At 48.5% G+C, this 27422-nt stretch overlaps 2 protein-coding genes across 2 annotated transcripts in view; both read left to right on the forward strand.

Annotated features, from left to right (window-relative positions):
- hydin (HYDIN axonemal central pair apparatus protein) overlaps nt 1-24484 on the forward strand; it is a 69512-nt gene extending 45028 nt beyond the window's left edge. Inside the window, exons 46-90 of the mRNA XM_056417357.1 lie at nt 395-559; nt 1193-1399; nt 1491-1700; nt 1879-2048; nt 2165-2347; nt 5252-5371; nt 5456-5615; nt 5749-5921; nt 7299-7497; nt 7588-7681; nt 7866-7959; nt 8071-8239; nt 8359-8441; nt 8647-8802; nt 9394-9499; nt 10059-10275; nt 11070-11302; nt 11394-11545; nt 11674-11869; nt 12522-12630; nt 13028-13258; nt 13345-13493; nt 13633-13860; nt 13939-14087; nt 14258-14352; nt 14462-14618; nt 14904-15104; nt 15190-15316; nt 15465-15630; nt 15957-16104; nt 16760-16967; nt 17063-17284; nt 17919-18091; nt 18180-18378; nt 18542-18694; nt 18770-18940; nt 19181-19290; nt 19525-19747; nt 20413-20622; nt 21425-21588; nt 21730-21880; nt 21959-22189; nt 22284-22508; nt 23014-23283; nt 23462-24484. Coding sequence (XP_056273332.1) covers nt 395-559; nt 1193-1399; nt 1491-1700; nt 1879-2048; nt 2165-2347; nt 5252-5371; nt 5456-5615; nt 5749-5921; nt 7299-7497; nt 7588-7681; nt 7866-7959; nt 8071-8239; nt 8359-8441; nt 8647-8802; nt 9394-9499; nt 10059-10275; nt 11070-11302; nt 11394-11545; nt 11674-11869; nt 12522-12630; nt 13028-13258; nt 13345-13493; nt 13633-13860; nt 13939-14087; nt 14258-14352; nt 14462-14618; nt 14904-15104; nt 15190-15316; nt 15465-15630; nt 15957-16104; nt 16760-16967; nt 17063-17284; nt 17919-18091; nt 18180-18378; nt 18542-18694; nt 18770-18940; nt 19181-19290; nt 19525-19747; nt 20413-20622; nt 21425-21588; nt 21730-21880; nt 21959-22189; nt 22284-22508; nt 23014-23283; nt 23462-23671 — 7767 coding nt within the window. The 3' untranslated portion in view covers nt 23672-24484. The remainder of the gene's footprint in view (nt 1-394; nt 560-1192; nt 1400-1490; nt 1701-1878; nt 2049-2164; nt 2348-5251; nt 5372-5455; nt 5616-5748; nt 5922-7298; nt 7498-7587; nt 7682-7865; nt 7960-8070; nt 8240-8358; nt 8442-8646; nt 8803-9393; nt 9500-10058; nt 10276-11069; nt 11303-11393; nt 11546-11673; nt 11870-12521; nt 12631-13027; nt 13259-13344; nt 13494-13632; nt 13861-13938; nt 14088-14257; nt 14353-14461; nt 14619-14903; nt 15105-15189; nt 15317-15464; nt 15631-15956; nt 16105-16759; nt 16968-17062; nt 17285-17918; nt 18092-18179; nt 18379-18541; nt 18695-18769; nt 18941-19180; nt 19291-19524; nt 19748-20412; nt 20623-21424; nt 21589-21729; nt 21881-21958; nt 22190-22283; nt 22509-23013; nt 23284-23461) is intronic.
- An 848-nt stretch (nt 24485-25332) lies between these two features.
- necab2 (N-terminal EF-hand calcium binding protein 2) overlaps nt 25333-27422 on the forward strand; it is a 122028-nt gene continuing 119938 nt past the window's right edge. Inside the window, exon 1 of the mRNA XM_056416976.1 lies at nt 25333-25659. Within this exon, the coding sequence (XP_056272951.1) occupies nt 25333-25659 (327 nt within the window). The remainder of the gene's footprint in view (nt 25660-27422) is intronic.

Genomic DNA, 27422 nt, shown 5'->3' on the forward strand with positions numbered 1-27422 from the left:
GCTACTTAAAATATATATATTACTGGATCGATTATGATCCACTGAGCAACACGTCTGTAAAACGCTTTATAAATCTGCTGTGAATATTTGTTTTGATTACCAACACTACGTGATATGCTGGATATGACAACTGGGTACATTTGTGTTTTACTGTGGAACAAACCCAAGTCCAGGGAAACAGAGACCTTGTATTTGTTTTGCTATGTCATAACTTTCAGCACATCTCTTCACACACACATCCATATGCCAACATCACATGACATCTTTATGGCGTCCCTCAGCTACAGCTGCAGGGAGAAGAGCCTCATGAGTCGTACCCTCTGTCGCTTCAGCCACACCAGAAAGAAGACACCAATAAATGCTGTGTGTAAAACCCTTTGATGTTTCACTCCAGCCCGTTGTGGACGAGCTGCAGTCTCAGTTCAGGGCGTATGAGCAGAGCCAGAAACAGGTGGCGCACATCCTGCAGCACTGGGACCGAGCCCGGGGCGCGTTGGGGGTCCCGTGCCCCGGTGAGGGGGCCCCGCTGTCGCCGGAGGAATCCCTGACAGAGAAACTGGTGAGGTTGATGACGGCCAGTCGTGTTTTCTCTGTGATTAAGTGAAGACTGCCTGGAAAATTGGGACATTGATGAATTTCTTGTCTGCCGGTTATTTTTCTTCCAAACCCAACAAAATGGTTGCTTCCAACCATCTAAGGATGTGAAGATAGCACAGACTGCAAAGCGCTGTCGTGGGGGAGTTTTCTTTCCTTTCTGTGAGATAGAGAAGCCTTATCCATGAAAAAATGAAAAACAATACACTGTCCAATCACAGCTTGAGGGCGTTGCTTCATGCTGCTTCTGATCAGGACATTAACTCCATCCAGCATCTGAAGGGAGCAGGACACATTTGTTCTAATCTCTAAGAGACCTCTGAGAGGTCCGTTCACTGTGACGCCAGACTGCTACAGGGTAACCTCATCGTAGGTGCACACACACCAATGTGATGGGAAGATGCATACTGGTCCTCCGTGCAGTCACACCACTGCCACATGACTTCTACCTGGCACAAATTAGCAAATTCCAGTGACGCGGCATTGCTCCGATTAATAACTGTCATATAATTCCTCTTATAGAAATTGTAACCCATACACTGTGATATTACAGAAATGCGTTACTGAGAAACGTGTCACTGCGAAACATTGTTCACAGACCGCCGTTAGCAAGAGGAGCAGGAGAGCCGGCAGCAAGAGAGCCGGCAGCAGGATGGTGTCCCCCTGTCAGATGGCAGTACCAGCTGAAGTGGACGTGGTGCTTCCACAAGGCTCGATCCCTCATATCGTCCTGAACCTAACAGGGAACGAGTACCCGAGCGTCGCAGAGCTGCTCAAAGGCAGCGGCCTGCCTCCATTGGTCGAGGTACGGCGGATTTTTCTGTCTTCGTAGTAAATATAATTTACTGCACTCATTTTTTCTAAAATTCTTTTTGTGTCTCCATTGATCTGGTTAGGTGTTGGATGACTTGGGGTTGGGACCCAGTGGCTCACCCATACCGCCTCCCATCACCTTCTCTATGGTTCCTTTCCCAAAAAACAGAGAGCAATCTAACAGTCAACTCTCCTGTAGCTGTTTCACCTTCCTGGTTCCCTCGGGGCCGGAAGACGAACACAACAAGGAGAATAACGATGTGGTGGAGGACGTGCCAGCATCGGCTGTCAAGGTGAACACACGAGTGCTCAATGACCAGTGTGGAAGTGACAACCTTTTTCCAGGAAGCAGCAGGATTTACAGGAAATGCAACGTTTTGATTTGAAGATGAATCAGTGCTACAAATGTACTCGAACAAACGATGTCCACGTAAAAGATTGAACGTTGCCGTTTGTGTGTGCGCACTAAAGGCGGCGGCAGTTTTCAAAGCTCGCGGCATGAAGGAGAGCAGAGAGAGTCCGAAGAGCAAGACGAGGGCGAAGGGCTCGGACCGGTCTCGCTCGTCTCTGTTGCACGGCTCCTCCGACAGCCCTGAACCAGACCAACACCAAGAGGACTTAGAGCTGAAACGCAACCAGAGGCAAGGGAAAGCACACACACACACACACACACACACCACAAATAGTGTTTGATTCTTTCCTATGTTGTTGTTGTTGTTTGTTCTAAGAGTGTGTGTGTGTTTGTGTGTGTGTCCAGCCTGACAACATACAGGTGGGTTGTACCAGCCAGCAGTGAGGTGAATATGAGGGTCTGGTTCTACTCAGACTCCCCAGGGAACTTTGAGCAGACCTTCACCTTTGAGCTACTGGGAACCCAGAGACCGTACCAGCTCACCTGCAGAGGAGATTCCACCTATCCCTCCATCTGCAAGGACTACATGTCAGTCAGCATTGTTTAAGAACTTCGTGTGGGAATGGTGAAGAAAGAGGGGATATTGCTAGCTACTGCAGAATAGTTACATTGTGATGTTTCACCCAGTATTTCTAAATAAAGTAGTGAGTTCAGTGTTCTATCAATTCAATTCAGTTTATTTGATACAGCTCAAGATCACACATTACAAAGGGCTTTACAATCTGTACACATAGACATCTCTGACCTTTGACCTCACATCAGGAAAAACTCCCAAAAAATTGAAAAAACCCTTTCACGGGGAAAAAAAGTGAAGAAACCTTCACGAGAGCGACAGGAGGATCCCTCTCCAGGAGGGACAGACAAATAGATGTCATGTGACCAGAAGGAATCATTACAGAGTTACAACACATTCAATGAGTAGGACAGAGTGAATGAATAGTTGGGAGTAGGCATGGACCACGATCCAGACCTCCATGATCCATGAGACAGAAAGAGGTAGAGAGGAGGGGCGCATCAGCAGGGCCGTGGCAGGAGGACGGCTCACCAGGCAGGAGGCATCAGACCCAGCCAGGTCCAATGGACCCTATGAGACGTGAAGTCACAAAGACTCCAGAGAGGAAGCAGAGTTAATAATGTGTGATGGAGAGATGAAAATCCTGCCATAATGAGAGAAAGAAGAGGAGAGAGGTGCTCAGTGCATCCTAAATGTCCCCCAGCAGCCTGTAAGCCTAGAGCAGCATCTCTAGGGGCGGGACCAGGTGAACCTGACTCAAACTGTAAGACTATCAAGAGGAAAGTCTTTAGTCTACATGAGGTGACTGTGTCTGCCTCCGTGAAGAGGATTTAAAACAACTTAGTCCGGTATAGTACCCGAAATGCCAATCGACTGATCCAGTCTCTGTAATAGGATGTCCTGGTCAATAGTGTCGAACACAGGTCTAACAAGACCAGTGATGAGTCCTTTATCAGCACTAAGGTCTCACAAGACCAGTACAGAGATGAGTCCTTTATCAGCACTAAGGTTTAACAAGACCAGTACAGAGATGGGTCCTCTATCAGCACTAAGGTTTAACAAGACCAGTACAGAGATGAGTCCTTTATCAGCACTAAGGTTTAACAAGACCAGTACAGAGATGAGTCCTTTATCAGCACTTAGGTCTCACAAGACCAGTACAGAGATGAGTCCTTTATCAGCACTAAGGTTTAACAAGACCAGTACAGAGATGAGTCCTTTATCAGCACTTAGGTCTCACAAGACCAGTACAGAGATGAGTCCTTTATCAGCACTTAGGTCTCACAAGACCAGTAGAGAGATGAGTCCTTTATCAGCACTAAGGTTTAACAAGACCAGTACAGAGATGGGTCCTTTATCAGCACTAAGGTTTAACAAGACCAGTACAAAGATGAGTCCTTTATCAGCACTAAGGTCTCACAAGACCAGTAGAGAGATGAGTCCTTTATCAGCACTAAGGTCTAACAAGACCAGTACAGAGATGAGTCCTTTATCAGCACTAAGGTCTCACAAGACCAGTACAGAGATGAGTCCTTTATCAGCACTAAGGTCTCACAAGACCAGTACAGAGATGAGTCCTTTATCAGCACTAAGGTTTAACAAGACCAGTACAGAGATGAGTCCTTTATCAGCACTTAGGTCTCACAAGACCAGTAGAGAGATGAGTCCTTTATCAGCACTAAGGTCTAACAAGACCAGTACAGAGATGAGTCCTTTATCAGCACTTAGGTCTCACAAGACCAGTACAGAGATGAGTCCTTTATCAGCACTTAGGTCTCACAAGACCAGTACAGAGATGAGTCCTTTATCAGCACTTAGGTCTCACAAGACCAGTACAGAGATGAGTCCTTTATCAGCACTTAGGTCTCACAAGACCAGTAGAGAGATGAGTCCTTTATCAGCACTAAGGTCTAACAAGACCAGTAGAGAGATGAGTCCTTTATCAGCACTAAGGTTTAACAAGACCAGTACAGAGATGAGTACTTTATCAGCACTTAGGTCTCACAAGACCAGTACAGAGATGAGTCCTTTATCAGCACTAAGGTTTAACAAGACCAGTACAGAGATGAGTCCTTTATCAGCACTAAGGTTTAACAAGACCAGTACAGAGATGAGTACTTTATCAGCACTTAGGTCTCACAAGACCAGTACAGAGATGAGTCCTTTATCAGCACTAAGGTTTAACAAGACCAGTACAGAGATGAGTCCTTTATCAGCACTTAGGTCTCACAAGACCAGTCCAGAGATGAGTCCTTTATCAGCACTTAGGTCTCACAAGACCAGTACAGAGATGAGTACTTTATCAGCACTAAGGTTTAACAAGACCAGTACAGAGATGAGTCCTTTATCAGCACTAAGGTTTAACAAGACCAGTACAGAGATGAGTCCTTTATCAGCACTAAGGTCTCACAAGACCAGTACAGAGATGAGTCCTTTATCAGCACTAAGGTTTAACAAGACCAGTACAGAGATGAGTCCTTTATCAGCACTAAGGTCTCACAAGACCAGTACAGAGATGAGTCCTTTATCTGATGCCATTAGGAGGTCATTAGTAATTTTCACCAGTGCTGTCTCTGTTGTGGTGTTTTCTAAATCCTGACTAAAACTCCTCAAATAAACTATTTTGATGTAGAAAGTCACACAACTGGTTTGCGACTATCAGAGACTGATTTCCTGAAGATAATGTGTGTTAATGCTGACAGCTGAACAAGGCGTTGCTGAAAAGATTTTAAATGAATTGCCTAAAAAACCTAAACCTCAAATTCAGCACTGCTGAAATACAATTTGCTCAACTGGAAGCTGAACTGCAGTACCTAACAAGCATCCTCTATTTCTTTACAATTTTCTTTGATTGCGAGAAGGTTTGATGAAACGTGATGTCCGTTGGACTGAGAGGTACCGTGTATGCTTTTCCTCAGGACTCTCTTTGCCAACAGTACCAAGGTACCACAGATGGTAGAAGTGCTCCGGAAGACATACGCGGTCAAACCCGGATACTTTGAGTTTGGGCCGTTACTCTGTGGCAAAACAAGAGACAGGTGAGAGGCAGAGTGATGGCTGTGAATGTGTTCATATCCTTCTTTTATATTTACACATTCACACGCGTCTGTGTTTGTGTATAGATACAAGGAAAATAGGGACCCAGAGAACATGGAGCGACTTGTGATCCATAACAATTCAGGCCTGGAAGCCGAGGTCCAGTTCTGTTTCAAGCGTGATAGCCAGGCCGCCACGTATCTGCTGGACCCTCCGGCCATGACTCTCAAACCTGACCAGAAACAGGTACCGTACAGATCTCCCCGCACAGGGAAATACAAGATGGAGGACATGTTGGTGTCCGTTGAGTTTTTCTTTTAGGATGCTTGTAATATTATAACATACATTGGTAAATGTAAATGTTCTTCTGTCCTGCTAGGAGTTGACAGTGTGGGCCTACCCAACACAACTGGGACAAATGGAGGACAGCATCGTGTGCCACATCAAGGACAATCCGGAGCTCGTCACCATCAACCTCTCCTGCTGGGGCGTTCGGCCGGAGCTGGAGCTGGAAAGCAAGCTTTTCCACTTTAGAAGGACTTTGCTGCACAGGTACCAACAACATAGAATACTAATTCAGGGAGGAGACACGTTTCCAGTTGTGGCAGAGTGGGTGGAGCGGGGGGGTGGTTCAGGGAACGGTGTCGGGACCAGGTCTCAAAGGAGCAGTAGGGACAGTAGGGACATGTCAACAGAGGCAGCTAAAACATTCATGCATTCAATGGTTATTTCCCACATGACCTACTGTTTAACAACCTGGTCACATGCTAGTGCCACTACGCTCAAACCATTACAGTCATTATACAAGCGGACGCTCAAAACTCTTGATTAAAAAAAAGTTCTGTCACATCATTGTCCTATACTAAAAAAATACAACTTGCTTAGTTGGGATAACTTGATTAAATATGTGCACGTCTGTCTGATGTACAAAATCATACATGGATTGACCTCTCCTCCTCTCAAACAATTTGTCACCACACGAACTGGATATCGGCTCACAAGAGGAGCAGCGAGAGGGGATTGTATCATCCCTCTCAGGAAAAGTGCTTTTAGTCATGCTGCTTTCTCAGTACAAGCAGCAGTTGACTGGAACTACATTCCAGGATCTATCAGAGAGCTACAATCATTCAACTCTTTTAAAGCAGAAACAAAGAAATGGTACATTACTACCCAGCTCTGTCAGCACTAGACTGTAACGGCTCCTCCCTCCTCCATCTGCCCAGGTTGGACTTTCATTTTTTCTGTCTGTCAGTTGTTGTCTGTCTGTTGTCCGGTCTTTGTATGTCTTGACTTGCTGGTCGGCCGTTTGCTCCACCTGCGTGTCTTCTCTTGTCGTTCACCTGTTTGCAGTTATATGTCACATTTAGTCTGTAAGCTTTTACGTTGTATCTCTGACATTATGTTTTTATTCTGTCCATTTTAACATTGTTCTCCCTTATTTTATTTGCTTTATCTGTAGATTGTATTTGTAATCTTATGTTTTTAGGTTTGTTCTTAACATCAGCAACATTGGGACTACAGATGAAAAATAGCCTCTTGGCTAACTCTGGCACATTTACTGCAAAGTTTTTATCAATGTGCACTGTCCCTTATTAAATAAACCATTATTAAAAAAAAGGAGTGAGAGAGAGGAGAGCAGAGGCCCAGTATGCAGTTAAATAAAAGATATTACCAAATATCATCCTGGTGGGCTCATCCTTTGGTGCTTGGGGGGAGAAACCTTCACCTGACAGCCACAAATCTGTTACACCAGTATTTGTCCACAGTAGCTTGACAACTGATTTTCACGCAGCATAAGGAACCCCTTTTTAAAAAAAACCGCAGCACAAAAAAATCAAAATACAGCCATTTCTTTCTGATCCTTTTGTAAATGTAAGCGTCCGTCCCTTTGTCCTTTCCTCGGTCAACCTGCCGTTTCCTTCCCTCCAGGTGGGAAAGCCGCAGCGTGACGCTGCATAATAAGACGGCTCTGCCGGTGTCCTGGAGGCTGCAGGGCGTGGAGGAGTTGAGTGACGAGTTCAGTGTGCCTCAGGATGAGGGCATCATCTCAGCCAACTCCTCCTTCCCACTGAGCTTACACTTCAGGGCCAGGAGGCCCCTCCACATGAAGAAGATCTTACGTCTGGAGGTGTGGTAAAACTACAGAAACATGCTGAAATGAATAATAAATATAGCGTACAGTGGGCGGAGTCGATATGCGCTTTGTGTTTTCTTTCAGGTATCTGATGTGGAGAAGATTCTAGGCATCGTGCACACAGAAAACATACAGGTCACAGCGGAAGCCTATGACATAGCTCTGGACATCACACCAGGTAGGAACTGGGAGAGCTAACACACATGTCCTTCCCTAACTTGCAAGGCGTATACATCTTTTAAAGCACAAATAAAGTAATTCAGATGGATATTCCAGTCCAGACTCTTCTTGCCGTGAGGGGACAGTGTTTCCCTTTGGGTTGCAATGATGATTAACGTGATACGCTCTTGTTTCGGTGGCAGATGGCTGTCTGGACTTCGGAACCATTAAAGTCTTTGAAGAGGCCAAACTGTCCCTCAAGATGAAAAACCAAGGGAAATATGAAATAGCCTTCAAGTGAGTTTAAACTGCTACTCTTTGATTTCTAAAGTATCAGTTTGGGTTTCACGTGAACACGCCGTGGAACTAACACAGAGTTGTTTCATCGCTTTCTTCTCTTTCCACAAGGTTTGCTTTGCAGCGGACCGACCCCAACCAGCCACAACTGGACTCCATGTTCACCGTGTCCCCCCTGAGCGGGACTCTAATGCCCCACGAGAAACCCACAACAGTGCAAATACTATGCAGGCCCAACACAGAAGTCTCAATGAGAGAGCAGCCTATCCTGCCCTGCCAGGTCAGAGCCATGCAGCGGTCCTACTGATCAGTGATGGAGGTCCAGCTCTATGTTCACAGTCATTCACAGAAACAGTTTGGAGCGCACTGAAGCTACGATTCGTGTTCCCTCTCCTGCAGGTGATTGATCCCAGCATTGGGAATGGAGGAGAACCCGTAGCCATCCTAGCCAACACGGTTTCAGTCAAGTCTGTCTTCTCCAGGTCACGGCTCGATTCATATCATCTCTTCTGTGTAGCATGCGTTAGTATTTCAGGAACAATATGACAATCAATGTCTTCTCTCTTTGTTTTTTAACCATTTCACATTTGCCCAGATTCTGAATTGATGTGTGTGTGTGTGTGTGTGTGTGTGTGTGTGTGTGTGTGTGTGTGTGTGTGTGTGTGTGTGTGTGTGTGTGTCCTTTAGGTACAAGATCACACCTGCATGTGACCTCAACTTTGGCCCCCTGGTCTACGGCCACAAGAAAAGCCAGAGCTTCACTATTGAGAACAACGGGGACTTCGAGACCCGCTTCAGCATCAGCCGCAGGATCACGGACCCTCCGTCACCGGGGAAGGCAGGGTAGGACAACACACACACACACACACACACACACACACACAATCTTCCCTTTTCCAAAACTAAGATGGAATGAAAGGAGAAAAAATAATGCTTTAAAATCGCAAATCAAATTTTAAAGTAATGGAAGTTTCAAAAAAGTAGCAGCTCGGTCCAGGTGTTCTGGGGTAAAACAATTTCTGCTCCCACAGGTAACACAATCCCAGATTAATAGGTAATACATCCTCGAAATTAAGTTTCAATGCCGCATCATCGTGTTTCCAATCCCTGTGAATGTGTGTTTGCCTGTTGGTGGCCATGTGCTGCTGTTATAATGATGATTCATACAGACTAAAATTGCCAATTTATATGACTTTGGTTTATGTCATTCCAATTTAGTGCTGAGCAAGACCAGAGCCATGTGTGTGTGATGGTGGTGGCTTTACAGTAAACTTTGAATTGTTTATTTCATTCAATATTTTTAATTGAACACGCTTTTGCTTAAAATGATGACGAGCTGAAGTTCTTAAAACTGCCACAGACCTTCTCCGGTATCCGTTTGCTTAAAGATGTCCATAATAAATAGCGGTTTGTGTCCCCGTGTGCCGGTCTCAGGGGCCCCGGGAGGAAGATGCCCCTCGAAAGCCACGCGGAGAGACCGACAGGTGCCGCGAGCAAAGTGAGACGTGAGTCCATCCAGAAGGACACGAAGACGACTCAGGTGAGAGACGACCACAGCGACGCCGCCTTCTCACTCTGGACCGTTCTCTCAGGGTTTGTCCTTGTGGGAGTGTCAGAGAGCACATTCTCTCACAGAGATAATCATTGAACGAGCACAACACAGCGGCATTGGAACGTGTCAAATACATGTGTGACTTATTGGTGGCTTGATGGAACGACGCCGTGGTTACTTTATTGGATCCGGCCGCGCGTTTCCTCATACAACACGTTGTACGTGTCTGCTGTGAAAAGTTCTTGGCTCCGTTTTTAAATGATGAATAAAGAAGAGTGCTCTCATGCTTGCAGGGCTGTGGAGGTTCATTTCAGCAAGGTTTATTATACTTATTATAATACAACAGAATATTAAATGGAAATGGGGAAAAAAGGGGTGATGCTCATCAAGCAAATTTAAAAATATTTTTAAAAACCTGCTCTTGAGATCCATGTGAAAATATCAGGAGAGTTTTGTTGTCTTTTATGTAATACCTCTGTTTTCATTCAGAAGCCAATGAAAACAATGCATCAAAAGACTCTTAGAATGACCTCTGTGGTGTTCCCAGGTTTCTCTCCAGAGCCGCCTCACCATGGGGGTGTTCTCTCTGTCCCCCTGCATCGGGAGCCTGCCCCCCGGCTCCCAGCAGGTGGTGACTGTGGACTGCACGGCTGAACAGCTGGGCAAGTGGCAGCAGGGTTTGCTCGTGGACGTCAGTGACCGTGATCCTTCAGACCAGCCCGAAGGCATCGCGTACGCACTGCTGGCCGAAGTCTGCAAGCCAGGTGAGAGACGTGTGATGTCACATCCGTCACGTTGTCGTGACGCCTCCAGAGCTTAAATTTGGCTTCGAATTTGGCAAAGTTGAACCCATTAGAATGTCTGGTGGTCATCGTGACCTCACAGTTGTCCAGAATTCAGTGATAATCTTGTTATTACCTTCGCATTGAAATTGCGGAAGGTTATGTTTTGATCGCCGTGTATTTATTTATTTGTATGCGTGTTCCTCGCATAACAAAAAAAGTTTAAAACCGAATCGCATGAAATTTGGTGGGATGATTGGTTATTATCCGGGGACCATTTGATTAGATTTTGGGATCAATCGGGTCAAAGGTCAAGGTCAAGGTCATGGAAAGGTCAACATCTTATTTTTACCATAGCACGGTCAATTTTTATCCAATTGGCATGCAACTAATGCCAAAATGTTCATAATTCAATGCCCAATCTTGTGATATGCGAAGATATGTGCTCTACCGAGTGCCCGTTCTAGTTTATTTTTGTATGCGTGTTACTCGCATAACTCAAAAAGTATTAAGCCGAATCATACGAAATTTGGTGGGATGATTGGTTATTATCCGGGGACCATTTGCTTAGATTTTTGGATTGATCGGATCAAAGGTCTAGGTCAAGGTCATGAAAAGGTCAAAATATTCTTTTTACCATAGCACGGTCAATTCATATCCAATTGGCATGCAACTAATGCCAAAATGTTCATAATTCAATGCCCAATCTTGTGATATGCGAAGGTATGCGCTCTACCGAGTGCCCGTTCTAGTTTTCTTCTCTTTCCGTGCCCCAGGTATCGCGTTGGACATGGCATCCATCTTTGAGGAACACCACGTGTGCCTCGACAGCAGTCAGCTCTTCTCTGAGCAGTTTTGCAACGCCGGACGCATTTACGTTCGAGACAAGAACCAGTTTATTTTCAACAGAGTCCTGGTGGGGCGAGCGGCCCAGGCCCGATTCAAACTCACAAACAAGAGCAATGTGCCCTGTGTGCTCAGCTTGGCCATCAAGTCTGTTGGCGCTAAGGTGAGTTATATAAAAGGACCCATAACTGCGCCCATGGGGCACGTGCTGATTGTGCTGCACGGTGCTAAGCACCTCAACACTTCCGTTCCAGACGTCCCGCAGTGCGGAGGTTTTTGATTTGTCCGCTACGACGCTGAGCATCCCAAGCCAGTCGCACGTGTTCGCTGAGGTCACCTTCACGCCCCAGACGATGCAGCTCTACAGCGCTGTGTTTGAGGCCATAATGGATCATTTCGCCAGCAGGTATGACTTCCTCCTCTCCGTGCTGTCGATTGGTCCATTTACTTCTACCACGCCCGTGAGTGTAGCACCGCCTCTCGCTGTTCCTTGCTGACCACTGGCCGCCTACTTCTTCTCTCGGTCGGATCTAGAATGACACCCACATTCAAGAGCACGGTGCTGGAGTTTGACCTCGTGGGAGAGGGCAATCTGCCCAGTGTACGCGTGGTGCGCCCGGCTCTGAGGAGCGACAGAGGCAGCCCGATGCTGCGGTTCACGCGGGTGTTGGTGGGGCGCCGACAAACCCGCCGTCTGGTGCTGCTAAATGATGGGAATATTCCAGCTCGGGTATGAGGAGACTTTATCTTTTTATTTATTATACAGGGTTCGTACGGTCATGGAAAACCTGGGAAAGTCATGGGATTTGTCAAATGGTTATTTCCAGGCCTGTAAAAGTCCTGGAGAAGAAGAAAAATCCCCAAAGTTTTGGAAAAGTCATGGAAATGTGTTTAATTCACATGTGCTGAGTTTTAAATAATGAATATGCTTTTAAAAGAATGACGCTCAAAATATTAGCCGGCATCATACGCATCATACTCGCAAAATTGAACGCACCTTAAGTGAAAAAGACATAAATGTTTATTATTTTAATCAAACTATTATCTCTCATGCATTTGTGTAATTTAAGGTTATATAGTGTATGATTTGGAATTCTTATTGTTAGTTTAAATACAACATTTTCTCACTTTCTCATGTGTGCACCCAGATTTTAAAAAAATGTGGTCATGGAAATTTGCTTTAAAGTCCTGAAAAAGTCCTAAAAATCCATCAGTCAACATGTGTATGACCCCTGATTATAGATGCAGCACATTTCCTTTACCAAAATGACATACTACATCAACCATTAAAAATATATCAAAATCATCTGTATTTACGCTAAAACACAATACGGTGGATGCACTACACAAACAGGTGCGTTGTGTCTCTGTGTGTTGTGTAGGTCCAGATTGACATGCTGGATAAACACGGAGTGTTCACCCTCAAAGCTGCTCCTGGACACACTTGCCGCTCCGTCCACTCCACGCAGACGGAGGGCCCCGATGACTCGGGTACAACCAGAACCCCAAAAACTAGTAGTAGCCATTTGCACAATGGAAGTGATCCGGGATGACCCACGTCTTGACCACTCGGTCAGCTGTCAAATCCATATTCAGCATCTCTCCTCCAGCATTTTGGGCTTCAGGAAGGAACACACTCCTCTGAATTTTATGGATTTCTACTCTTGGAATTGCAGTTTCCATACACAACTATGAAAGCTTGACAGGCTGCAAGTTGGATGCTAATTTATCAACAAATAATTATTTGGTCCTCCAGAAATGTGTTTTCTGTGCTACTGTTGCTTTGCATTGAAAGTTAATGATTTTCTGAGCTCAACATGGGCTTCTCTCCCACGCTCGATAGTCCTTCCCATATGTGTTGTCCATGACACTGCTCCGTCTTCCACAGAGCATCAGTCGGCGCACCACGCCGCGCTGAGGCTGGACGTTAACGAGCAGGTGGAGTTTGAGGTCAGCTTCTGCTCTGAGGAGCCCACCAGCATCACGGCCGAGATGACGCTGCAGGTGGAGGACAACCAGTACGGCAAGACCCGAATACAAGTGACCGGAGAAGCTTACCAGGAAGTAGTCTCCCTGGACAACATCGGACAGGAAATAGATCAGGAGGATGAAGAGGGAGGTAAGAGAAGACAGCGGGGAGCAGAGAAATGCTGAACGTGCTTCTTATCCAGGAATGTTCTACAAAGTCTGTTTTCTTTCTGACAGGTGATGTAATGCCGAATTTGCTGAATTTTGGGTACTGCCATGTAGACTGTCCCTATCAAGAGAGTTTCACCATGACCAACCACAGCAGCGGCCAGGTAGTGCGGTTTGAGTGGCCACCTGCCGGATCCCACGTCTTCTTCTCACCTCAGGTAAAGCATTGAAGGAAGGGATACAGGTGTGGGGTTTAAATAAAACATATTTTAATGAAGGGGACTCGATCTAAAACTTGCTTAGCTTTGCTTCTACTTGGCTGCATGTTATCAAAAAGGACTTCATTTGTTCCTACAGGTGGGGCACCTTCATGCTGGTTGTTCCAAGGAGGTGACTGTCACCTTCCACTCCAACCAGCCAGTGACGCTGAGCAGCCAGCCAATGAGATGCGACGTTAGTCGGGTGGAGTTCCAGCAGCCGCTAGAGCAGGTGGCCGACTGGGACGACCGGCAGAGGACGGTGCGGTGGCTGAATCCTTCCGCGCAGGCCTCGGGAGCAGCACCACCGCAGCCTGTGAAGAACAAGGTGAACTTGGCCACTGCGGATGAGATGGAGGGAGGAAAGAGTTTGAGTTTCACCATAACTGTTGAACTTTGCACGCAGGACCCGGAGCCCTGCTGCTCGGTGGTCGAGGGCTCCCATTGGGTGCTGGAATTGCGAATCAGCGCAGTTTGTGACTACGTGAAGTTCAGCTGCGACACCGACGCCATCCTCTTCAAAGACACGCCGCTGTACCAAACCAGCCTCCACCGGTCAGTCGCCACATACCGAAAACCAACATTTACTATGAGACGGCCAGTGAGGCCCCTAAAAGGATTTTTAGTTTACTAACTGCGCAAATATATATTGTGCTCAACATCCTGAAGGGTCAGATATTTCAAATAAACATTGTGTTTGTGTATGTGTGTGTGTGTGTGTGCAGACTGCAGATCGTGAATCATGGCGCCGTCGATCTGAAATACTCCTGGCATGTCCAGATGGATCCGAGGGACGGCGGTGTGAACCAAGACCAGAGAGGTATTACTGCTCAGTCGTGTTAAAATCCTACGCGACACAACGTGTCCTTTATTATGAGCATTAACTTATGAAACTGTGTGTAAATGTGAACACGTGTTCGCCATGGCAGATGGAAGACGGACGTCTCTTCTGACGGGGAATCCTGAGCTTCCGCCCGTCAGCGTGGAGCCCAGCGTCGGGTCCGTGGCGCCCGGCGCCACTCAGGAGTTAAGCGTCCGCTTTTCCCCTTGGGAAGTGGCCCAGTCTCAGGGCAGGCTAGTCAGCAGGTACGGTAAATCAGACGATTAGTGAATATTCAATACCAGAGTCCCTCAGCCTCAGCCAAACCGAAAAGTGGCTCAGTTAAAAGAGGAGGAGGGGATCTGATTTATTTTCCCACGATTGGAGCCAAGCCCGACTCGCCGCCGCACTGCGCCTCGGCTTAAAAGTCGGCCCCACCTCCAGGCCTGCACTCTGAAGACAGAACAAATGACATCGCTCTGAGAATGACTGTGAGGACGTGAATGTGATCGACGTGACACGGCGACAGACGTTTGTTGTTGTTGTTGCAGCATCCCCAACTTGCAGGATGGCGCCCAGGCTCCCTGTGTCTCGGTGTGTGGCCGCAGCACGTTGCCCCAATGCCACTTTGAGCTGGAGGACTCGGACTACGTCCGTGAGAACCGCCGCCACCCGGATTTCAGGGAACCTGTGGACCCTGACACCAGGGTCGTGGAGTTCAACTCTGTCGGCCTCTCTGTGCCGTGCACAAGGTACAAAGAGAGAGGAGAGCTTTCCCCCCCTGACACTTTATATATATATATATATATATTTATATATTCCTGCTTTACACCACAGACGTTTCAGTGTGGTGAACCCCACCAGTAAGCCGTACTCGTTCAAGTGGAGGTGTGAGGACACAGGCGCTGGCCCGTTCTGCTGCCTCACCCCACGCGGCACCATCTTGCCTGAGAGTAACGCGGAGGTAAGGAAACACACACGCAGCCACAAGAGCGGTGTCAAATACCACCACCCCGCTCAACGTGTGTCCTCCAGTTTGTTCAACGGCAGTAGATCATCTAATTCACCCTGTGTGTGTGTGTGTGTGTGTGTGTGTGTGTTTATGTGTGCAGGTGTGTTTTGAATATGTAGCTGAGCAGCTGGAGGCGGTGGAGTCATTCTGGAGCTTTAGGATCGAGACCCTGGCGCTGTCGTTCCCCTTCCTGTGCGTGGGCTCCGCTAGAGAACCCCTCGCCTACCTCGACACACCTCACCTTGACTTTGGAGAACTGCTTGTTGGTGTGTAACATACATAGACACACACACACACACACACACACACATGCTCACATACATGCATTTATACCAGGACATGATCTCTTTCGAGTCACACCACATAGTAAACACAAGACAATATGTGCATATATATATATATATATATATATATATATGTTGCACAAGCTACAGCACACACAATAAATTGTTCTGCTAATGCAACTAAAACCACTTGGCTGACGTTTAAGAAAACTAACAGAGATATGAGCACCAATAATCAATCGTCTCAGAGTGACCACATAGGAGTCAGTAGAGCGTTGCAACGTGATGTGTGTGTTTCGCCTGCACAGGTCGTAAAGCGGACCGGGCGGTGGGTCTGGTGAACGGGGAGGAGGAGCTCGTCCACTTCTCTGTGGCGCCGTCGTCTCTTCTCTGTGGAGACCAGCGGTCCAGCCTCGTTGTGCAGCCCATGACCGGCACAGTGGCCCCAAGAGACAGGTGAATGTCACTGTAACATACACTAAATGACCCTAACCCTCTTAAAATGCTATACAGTATATATATATATATATATATGTGTCCATTATTTAGAAAATATAATCACTGACATGTGCGTGTTTTAGGAATGAGTCCTAAAACCCCCAAATCAAATCCCTTGTCTCACAGTCAAGGTTTTTTAATGGGCTTTTGTTTAGATGTCTGAAATTAGGTCTGTGGTTGAGAGGTTTTCATAAAATATGTCTGCAAATATTCCTCTTGTGAATTTTTCAAAAGAAAGCCGTGAAATGACAAAACGTCCGTCGTCAGCTGCACCCTCGTGACGTCAGCGCGGTGCAGCTGATTTACGGCTCAACACTCCCACCAACGCTACACAAACATCAGAACATTGGTGGTCATGATCTTGCTGAACAAAACGTGTTTGTATCATAAACATTTGTTCGACGCAAAGTTTATTTTTGCCAATAATCCAAAATGTAAAAAAAATCCCATTAGTGTATCGTCATGGGAACCGGCGCGATGCTAAATACAAAAAGGCCTCGTCCCTGCAGCATCTGGCACGAGGTGATAAACGTGTCACATATCAAAGCTGCTTTACTACTAGTGTGTTACATGTAGCAGAGGGAGCAGTGAATGTCTGAACTCCTGGTTGCAGGCTGCCTCTGTCCGTGTCCCTCACGCCTTGCCAGGAGGGCTGCGTGAGCTTCCGATTGGTTCTGAGGGTGAAGAGGAAATCGGAGCCACTCGCGCTCACAGTCAAAGCCGATTGTTTCAGCATGAGGACCTCGGTTCACGTGGAGCAGCCCGACGGAGGCCTCAGAGAGATCGTCCCCGACCACAAAGACACGTTGGACGTGGGGAAGGTCAGCTCACTTCCACCGGCACAAACACTCGGGCGCACGATCCCATCGCCTCTCCAACGTGACATGTCGTCCTCCCGCCTGTGCTCCGTTTGTAGTTGGGGGTCTCGGAGCAATCCGCCGTTCACCTCCTGGTGTCCAATCTGGCGAGATTCAGATTGGAGGTGAACTTTGACCTCACGGGTCCCAGTGAGCTGCTGCAACACCTGGAAGTAAAGCCGCAGCGCGACACTGTCGAGGCCGGGAAGCGGCTGCGGGCTTCCCTCTGCTTTTGTCCTCGGGGCGTTTGCAACCTGCGGGACATCCGACTGAGCATCACGGTGAGGAGCAGGCCTTCGGAAGACCTTCATCGGCACTTTAGACTTTAAGACTTTATCCACGTTATTATTCACACGTGTGGTGAAAACGCAGATAGAAACCTGGACTCCAGCCTCATCATGAACTCCAGTGACCTCCCCCTCTTGCCCCGCTGACCTTTGACCTCTCAGCCGGGAGTCCATCACGTCTCATAAGCTCCCGTTTCATCGACATTTAGATGAAGCTCATTTAAAACTATTGATGATCCTTTTCTATGCAGAACGTCGTCCTCTTTAAACTTTGAACTTCAGCTTTTTGTTTTGTGAGCGATGCTCGACAGATCTACTTGTTTTGTGTTTGTCTCTCCGTCATTCTCAGAGAGAAATAGACTGTACTGCCAAATTGGGACTCTAATGTGTTACCCGTGTTGTTCATAGGCTTTAAAAGCAAGTCAACAACTTGACTTCTTAATTAACGATAAAAGGTAGATTAGATATCCGCATTTACCAATGACATATGAAGTAAGTTCCCTTTATGTCGCACCTTCACATCGTTTAAAGGGATGTTCAAATCTAACGTAGATTCTTGATTCTGTTTTTCCTGGGTTTAACCCCCCCCCCCCCTCCTCTCTCTCTCTCTCTCGTCTCGTCTTGTCAGATGGAGAACGGCCCGACGTTCACATTTGCCGTGGAAGGCGGAGCCGTAGCTCCTAGCCTTGAATTCTCCTTCACCAAGCACAACTTTGGCAAGTGCCTGGTGCACAGCGCGGGCGCGGCGCCGGCCGCCGCCCAGACGCTGGTGATCCGCAACAGAGGCAAAAGGGACATCAGGTAGCCGTGCATTGAAGCAATGCTTTCAGTCTCCTCAGAAGCTGTGGAGGGTCCTGAGACTCTGATCTTCTCTCCCCCCTCTCCTCAGTGTCGAGTGCCAGTTCAGAAACACCGCTCACCTTGAGATGGACTTCCAACCGGATACTTTGTGCCCCGGTGCCGCGATGAAGGCGGCGGTCACCTTCTACCCGCGCGAGGCACGCCGTTACCACGAAAGACTCACCTTCGTCTTCGACGGCTGCGTCGCGAGACACGTGGACGTGCTGGGGCAAGGCGTGGAGGTGGAGGTGAGGGGGAAATGTGATTCTCTTCCGAGCAACGAGGCGTCCCGCCCGATTGGAGCGGGATGTTTCAAGGGGAACAGACTCCAACGCAAGACTGGGCCGGAGATAGAAGACGTCCTCAGTGGTGACGCTTCAGTTATCCTTAATATGGATCATTCTGTCCTAGCTGGGGGTGGAGGACCCCACGCAGCGGAAAGTGAAGCTGGGATCTCTGATGTTGGGTCAGAAGGTGAAAAAACAAGTGGTTCTGGTCAATCGCAGCCCTTTGGACCTCTCCTTCACTCTGCTGCTTAACACCAACACACCACTGGCTCCAAGGGTAGGGAACACACACACACACACACACACACTCACACTGATTATGGATAACGTACACGTTCTCCTCCTCCTGCAGGACCTGTCCGTCAGTCCTGCAGGCGAGCTGAACCTGAAAGCCCGCGTCGGCTCGTGTAGCGTTGAGATCCAGTTCTCGCCCCGTCAGCACATCCCTCCCTTCACCGCCGAGCTGCAGGCGGAGTTTGCGGGCCTGCTACACCCCCTGCTGACCGTCCAAGGCTGCTGCCGGGTGAGGCTGTCGCTTTACAAATGCAGCGTTTGCAAAACGCTTAATGAGGAACAGGGAAAGTACTTTTAAGTGAACCGGCGTAATCCTTTTTGACTAATTCGACAGATGTCCATTAAAATGAATGAGCGCCGACTGTATTTGTCTAGGAACGCGTAAACAAGACATTCGGAGGTGTGTCGCAGTAACATCGTGGTATTTGGATCAATCATGTGAACCACGAGTTCTGATTTTAACTGCCAGGCTGTGGAGGTCCAGCTGGACCAGGTCCACCTCGCCTTTGGAGCCGTGGTCCAGCGCTGCCGAGCCAGGAGGACGATGGTCATGACGAACACTGGGGACATTGGTGCCAAGTAAAGTTTAATATTATACAATATATGAGCCGATAAAAAACCTCATGCAGACTAATTGCGGAAGAAGCACAGACACATCGACTTAGTAGAGGCCCACCTTTTTATTAGAGTCTACAAATTGTTGCGTCGTCGAATAAAGACTTTCTTTAACTCGCTATGAGGACTTTGATGTTGAAGTAGTTTGCGTTTGGGACTTGTGACTTAGATCCTGTTGTTTGCTTTTCATTTGTTAAGGTTCCAGTGGAAAACAGATGACTTTCCTCCAGAGTTGTCCATCACACCAGCTCAAGGCTTCATCTGTCCAGGCATGGAGGTTCCTCTCCACGTGACCTTTGCCCCGGTGGATCTGATAAACGACACAAGATATGAGAACCTGTGTTGCTGCGTGGAGGGCTCCTCCTCGGCCGTGACCCTCACCGTCACGGGCTCCTGCATTGCAGCCTCCACGAGCAAAGAGGTACGACTAATGCACTTTTAAACACAATGTTGAATAGTGTCATGAAAGATCATCTACAGTGGACATTTGACCATTGAAAAATGGGTATATTACTCCGACTTGTGTTTTGACTGCCAGAGCACAAGTCGGAGTAATATACCCATTTTTCAATTTTTCGTACAATCACCTTTTAAGGTAAATAACTTTATATTAAAGTTGCTCATAACCAGCGTAAAGCATTTTTGGTAGAAGAAAAGATACACAGCGCTGTCATTAGTATCTGATGTGGTATAGAATGTATGAAAGTCAGTTTATGAACTCACACTTACATTTTATATAACAATTTTTAAAGTTAATTTTGAATGGAGGACGGTTTTGAATCTATTTTTTACAAATCTGAATCTAAATCTGAATCCCTAAAGTGCCTTCTCGTACCCCCAGGGTACACGTACCCCCATTCGAGAACCATTGAGTTTAAGGATTGGCTAATAGGATAGTTATTCTTAATGCTCGTCCTCAATGCCACGTCGCTGGATTCTAAAAGCTTTAAACACTTAGTATTTGGGATTTTCAGGGTTACACAGTACATATGAAAACTATGAGAAACGTTGTCATCAGTGTAGCTTCTCATTGGATAATATTCGACATGGCTCCATTCTGACCTCCGTCCGTCTGCTTGTCTCCAGGTGGTGACCTTTGTCTGCCCGGTGCGCGGCTCCCACACTCAGACCGTGGCCGTGTTCAACCCCACAAACCAGCGCTGCAGCATCAGACCCGTCATCGAGGGAGAACAGTGGAGCTCCGAGCCATCTGTGACCCTCGAACCCTTCCAGAACAAGACCTGCGAGATCACCTACCGACCGCTGTCCGTGACCGCCGACGGGAAGAAACACCTGGTAGAAGGAGCGCTAATAAACACGATCGGCTATTCATCTGCATGCGTTGAACTCTTATAATTAACTGTTCAGAAACCCGTCGTTCTTCTATTTTGCAACTTTTATTTCACAAGCATACATTTTTTTGTCTTCAGTCTGCTTACTGCACCTTCACACACCCCTCTTAAAGAGACAGCGCCCCTCTCTTAAAGAGACAGCGCCCCTCTCTTAAAGAGACAGCGCCCCTCTCTTAAAGAGACAGCGGCCCCTCTCTTAAAGAGACAGCGACCCTCTCTTAAAGATACAGCGGCCCCTCTCTTAAAAAGACAGCGCCTGTCTCTTAAAGAGACAGTGCCCCTCTCTTAAAAAGACAGCGCCTGTCTCTTAAAGAGACAGCTCCCCTCTCTAAAAGAGACAGCGGCCCTCTCTTAAAGAGACAGCGACCCTCTCTTAAAGAGACATCGCCTCTCTCTTAAAGAGACAGCGACCCTCTCTTAAAGAGACATTGCCTCTCTCTTAAAGAAACAGCGCTCTCTTCCAAAGGGACAACCAGCACTTTACTCCCTCCACAGTTAGTGTGTGCACAGGTAATCAACGCTCTCAAATATAGGAACAATACGTGAATTAACCTTAAACACACTTTCAAAGTAAATGATAAGAAATGGACACAGTTGAATTAAATCGGTAAGATATATCACATAACTTAGTTCAGGGTGCTACACATGCCTCTTTTGTGCATATACAGTGTGTACTGTATACAAAAAAAAACAAGAAAGCAATTAAGTTTGACATGAAGGTGACCTACATCTCCTTATGTCCTCAGGGATCCGTCTTCTTCTCCTTCCCCGATGCGACCGGCATGCTGTACTCCCTTCACGGAACCGCTGAGCCTCCAAAGCCAAAGGACACCATCGTGCATGAACTGCCTGCAAAGACTCACCACACCGAGTCGCTTCCCGTGCACAACTGGCTCTCCAAGCATCAGCGGTAATGCGCACGCTACATGACCATCGAAACCTCTTGAAAGCAAAGTTAATGGGTTTTATTGTGAGATTTTGAGATAGTAATGAGGGGACTCAAACCAGCCCTGTTAGCTCAGAAGAGTCACGCGTGTGTCTGCGTGCTCAGGTTCCGCGTGTTGATGGAGATCCTGAAACCGGACAATCCCGATGCTACGGTGTCCCTGAAGGGTCTGGAATACATGGATGTCCCCGCTTCGGCCAGTCGAGACTACACGATGTCTTTCTTTGCATACAGAGAGGGGACTTACAGCACCAAGGTCAGCTCTCACAAACACATGTCTGAGCATGTTCCTCAGCCCCGTCGTCACGCCGCCCTTCGACCCCGTTCTCTTCAGGTGACGTTTCGTAACGAGGGCTCCGCCGAGTACTTGTTCTACCTCGTTACCTTCAAGGCCACGCCCCCAGGAGTCCTGTCCACCATAACACTGGCGACCGCCGTCCATCGGACGGCCTCGGCCACCGTGCAGGTGGAGAACCCCCTGACCACGGCGACCTGCCTGACCACGGAGTGTAAATGCCCTGAAATCAGCGCCCCGCCTCAGCACACCGTGCCGGGACAGTCAACGGTGAATACCCGGGGGGGACATTTTGATTCCCTACCGACAATAAAATCAGCCGTGTGCACACGCCATTGATGCTCTGCGTGTTTCCTCGCCGCAGGGCTCCCTGAGCTTCGAGTACCAGCCGCTGCGCGCGGGCGAGTCTGTGGCCCGGCTGACGCTGCACAGCAACGATCTGGGCGACTTCCACTACGACCTGCTTCTCAGAGCTCTGCCTCCGCCGCCGGAGAAAACCGTCCACTTCCGCACGAGTCTGGGCCGCAGCCAATCCCTCGTTGTAAAGTTCACCAACCACGGACGCTTCAAAGCCGAGTTCTCTGGCAAGGTGAGAAAACAACCGGCGGGTCCCGATGACGTGAATGTTCTGTCGACTCCCGTCCGTCTCTGCCGCTGGAGGTTTGCTCTCACTGATGGACACGGCCGCTGGGTAGTGTCTTTCCAAAGGGACACTTGATCACGAGGACTGTTAAGAAAATAGTCGTATAATGTGTTGTGCGGTTCTAGAGAAGCTCTGACGAGTCTGAGATAATAGCCCTGGTCCCTTTAAGGGTGTCTTGTTGACGCTACCCACACTCCCTTGTGGTGAAAACGACACCCGCCGTGTTGAATTTGTTTGTTTCCAACAGTGTTCAGTTGAAATTTGATTAATTATCAATTTTTTCAAACAAAATACCGGTTCTGTAGGTATTTTGATGCTTAAGTGACAAACACAAGAGCCAGGAAGCTGAGCTTGTGTTTTAACAGCCAGACAAAGACGACACATATCAATGCTATCCCAGTCATTTTATTGGTTGTCATGGGATCCCCTTGTTGTCATGTCTCCGCTGCAGACCGACTGCCCGGACTTCACATTGGACAAGGCCAGAGCCCAGCTGGTGGGGTCAGAGGTCAGCATTGAAGTTAGTTTTGAACCTCATCAGCTGGGGGTAGCGAGAGGCCAGCTCAGCCTGTCCTCGGCCGTCGGGGGCGACTACGTCTTCCCCCTGGAGGGGCTGTGCCTCCCCCCCGAAGCCCAGGGCCCGTTTCGCGTCGGTGCCGGTCGCACCGTTTCCATCCCCTTCAAGAATGTCTTGCTGCAGGCCGCCACGTTCTCTCTTCAGGTAAAAGATGTGATAACAACCGGGGAAATAACCAGATTGGAGAGCGGAATTAAAGTTTTTGTTGAAAAATGTGATATTTGCTGTCGCTGACAATGAAATTGATTTATTGCATTCCAATGTCTTCAACATTGTAATATATCTGTGATCTGATTTGACCCCCCCGCCCCCCCCCCCCTAGGTGGACAACCCTTGTTTCATAGTCAAAGAGGTGGAGAGCATCCCCTCCAAAAAGACCCAAAACATCCCGATGACCTTCGAGGCCCCTCCAGGGAGCTCCCCGGGGCCGTGGTTCGGCAAGCTGACCGTCTCCAGCCGGCGCTCCGAGGGCCACAGCACTCCTTGTTCATGGGAGTTTTACCTGAGGGGCCACCGCTCCGAGTCATCTTAGGGACAGAGACGTGTGCAGACTTACCGTACACACACACACACATGAGAGCACACACATGCAGACACACACGCTAACAGATGAATGCACAGGACACGGTTTTACCTCGAGCATTCAATGTTTAACTTGTTTTCTTAATGATGCTTTCTGTGTGCGCTCACACATTATTTATACAACGCCTGAACTCCAGGGTCGCTTTCAAAAACCAACTGAATGGCCCTGTGCGTATTTATTTGCTTCGAATAATCTGAGGCCAGGGTGACCGGTGGATTGCTCCCTCCAGGTGGGGACCGAGTGCCCCAAGCGAAGGAGTTCAAGTATCTTGGGGTCTTGTTCACGAGTGAGGGTACGATGGAGAGAGGTCCACAGGCGGATCGGTGCGGCCGCAGCAGTGAAGCGTTGTACCGGACCCTCTTGGTGAAGAGGAGCTGAGCCGGAAGGCAAAGCTCTCAATGTACTAACCCTAACCTGCTACTCCTTCGCGTCGAAAGGAATCAGCTGAGGTGGTTCTAATCGGATTCGAACGCCTCCCGTTAGAGGTTTTCCAGGCACGTCCATCTGGGAGGAGACCCCGGGGAAGACCCGGGACACGCTGGAGGGACTACATCTCCCGGCTGGCCTGGGAACGCCTCGGGACCCCCCAGAATGAGCTGGACAATGTTGCGGGCGATAGGGAAGTCTGGCTCTGCTGCCCCCGCCACCCGACCCCGGAATAAGCGGATGCCTGTGGATGGATGGATGGAATTAGTTGTCACATTTGTGTGTTTGTGAATATTTAAAAAGTCAGCTGAATAAAAACCTTCAGAGGAAACCTGACCAGTGGCTGTCATTGCACACTAGCGTCCACATGGGGGCAATCATGTCAAGTGAGTTCACCGAGTCTGGCGACTCCAGTGATGAGGAAGATGCATCATTTGTAATGTGTTTTCTTCGTCCTTTATTAGAACCTGCATGTTGAAGTGTCAACTTTCTACCTCGAGTTCATTTGTCCCAGCCGCTCTCTGCGCTGTTGGACAATCAGCACTTTGCAGGCAAGACTAGCTACTTGGTTGAAAGGGCAAAGCTGGAGGAGACGCTCATTACCAAAGGTTAGATTTGTCACACACACACACACTCACGCACACACATGAACACACACACCTAAACCTCTAATGAGGAGCTGGACCAGCAGTTCCAGAGACACTCCTCTCACTCAAAGAGTAGAATCCTCTGATCCTCCCATTGGGACAGGGTGAGGAGCCTCACAGGACTCGGAGGGGTCTCCTAAATGCAACATGGCGGATGTTACTTGACTAAAGACTGAAAAAGAACAACACCAAAAAAATTACATCATTTTACATTTTTGATGAGCAAATGGTATATTCACATACAAATATGCATTGTACCCCAGCGAATTATAAAAACTAATAAGCAATATGAGATACAGTAAGTACAGAAAAGTCACTATAAATCCTCCACATCTTTAAAGAAAAAATAAATCCCCCCATAATAATTTGAATGAATCATTTCTCGTTAAAGTGAGTATATTGGAGATGTAGGGAAATGCAGGATGGGTGTGTGATGTAACAGGGTAGCTGGTGGAGGGGTGGGGGGCTCTCTCTCTCTCTCTCTCTCTCCCCCTCCCTCCCCCATAGAGCGCAGCATGAGCGCTCCGCGGCAAAAGGATGTGTGAGCAGGCAGCGCGCTACTGTAGGGACGGAGTCCACAAACTGCTGAACAAAGAACAAGCCCAACTTCGAGCCCAGGAAAGCCGCGAGCAGCCGATCCCCGTAGCCGGTCAGGACAGCGAGTCCGCGACGGCAGCGCAGTCCGGAAACAGCGGCGCCCAGCCCGGTGGAATCGACGGGCTCGTCCGCTGGATCGTCACCAAAATGAGCGACAACAAGAACATCTCCAGCCGGGAGTACGCCTCCAGCAAGGAGGACGTGGCCGTGGCTCAGGAGCAGTTCTTCACCCCGGAGCCGCGCAGAGGCATCTCCGTGATTTTGGATGTGAGTATCGGGCTCCGGGGCTGCGGGTCAGCGGGACCGGCTTGGATGGGGAGGGTGTTGCGTTGGGATGAAGGCGTCCAGTGAGCGGTGCAGTGCGCACTTACGCACGGAAACCGTCTCGCACGGTGCCGTCGAGGGCTGGGTGGGTCGAATGTGCCGCTTAATTAACACCCTGGGATGCACGTGTCCGTCGGTGCTTCGCCCGGAGGGGTCTGCATGCTTCCCCGGTTCCCCCCCCCCCCCCACCCCCAAACAAAAGTTCCGTCCATTCGTTCGCGGACCACTCCGCCCTGTAGCTCACACTGTGCATTCCTCTCCTCCATACACACACACACAGAAGTGCTCACAGGTTCAGGTCGGTGCAGTGCAGCGCTACTTTTGGTGATGGTGTCAAGAAATTCCGACGCGCGCACCGCGCACCTCGCGGCTCAGCACACACCCAGAAACAAGAAGAATGAATGAAGAGCAGCAGAATTACCGATGCACACTTTACTTATTCATGACAACTTCTTACTCTGGTGTTCGCGGTGGCGAAGCGGCACAGAGGCGGCACATTACGCAGCATCATGCGTGCGATTTGGGTCACCAGCTCCTTCATACTATGGTGGGGTTATTTCTCACCGCCGCCCCGGTAAAGCATTAAAAGCAACATTAGTGGTATAAAAAAAGTAGTTCACTTCGACCACACGACCCACATAGATTGACAGAGAAGGGCTGCACGCGGGAAACTAATTATGATCGAAGCCAGAGGGCCGGAGCAGCCCAGTACCCTAGTAAATACTAATAATAATAATAATAGATTATATTTATAATGCACTTTTTAATTTGCATGGGCAAAACTCAAAGTGCTACAAAGTAAAAATGGTTTAGATAAAACAGAATAAAAGCAGCGACGTCTATGTTCAAATCTAGTGAAAAGCTATTCTAAAAAGGTGTGTTTTCAGGCCTTTTTTAAAAACATCCACAGTCTGTGGTGTCCTCAGCTGGTTTGGGAGGGCATTCCACAGTCTCGGAGCAGCGGAGCAGAAGGCTCGGTCTCCCATAATTTTCAGTTTGGTCCTGGGGGGAAGAAGGAGGTTTGCCTTTTCAGAGCGTAGGCTCCTCGTGAAATTTTGTGGGGTGAGAAGTTCTTTGATATATGAGGGCGCATTTCCATGAATGCACTGATAGGTGAAGAGGGTGATTTTGTAGTCAATCCTGAGTGAGACCGGGAGCCAATGGAGCCAATGGAGCCTGATGGGGCGGGTTGGGGGGGGGGGGGGGTAGCCTAGTTTTACTCCTGATGCTTCCTCGGGACCCAAAGTGTCTCTTTGACCTATTTCTGACGCGTGACCCGTGGAGCAGCTGGTCAGTGTTCTCATCTCGCGGTCTTATAGTCAGACGCGTGTCTGTGAAGTTCGGGTCCCGAGTAGCCGCTCCACGGTTCTCTCGTGATGTCGTGAACCCCGCAGAGCCTCGTGCCTCGCGGGGTCGCGTCCCGCTCTGAGGCGGCTGGGCTCCCGGTGCTCTGGTCGAGGCCGCCGCGCCTTCTGCCATTCCCCCCCCGCACACTTTCTGTGCGCAGTTTTATGAATATTTGTCCGATATTATTGACCCCAGCGTCACTATCGCGGCGAAGAAGTCCACACCGAAGGTTTGAGGGAACGCAGCGCGCGCCCGTGCAGCGTTCTGCTCATTATACCCTCCCCTGCTGCTTACTTGTTTTATCATCGCTTCCTGCTCCCGTCTGCTCCTTGATCTTAACCCCCGATGCACCTTTCCTT

Source organism: Pseudoliparis swirei, chromosome 6, assembly GCF_029220125.1.
Source record: "Pseudoliparis swirei isolate HS2019 ecotype Mariana Trench chromosome 6, NWPU_hadal_v1, whole genome shotgun sequence".
Classification (NCBI taxonomy): Eukaryota; Metazoa; Chordata; class Actinopteri; order Perciformes; family Liparidae; genus Pseudoliparis; species Pseudoliparis swirei.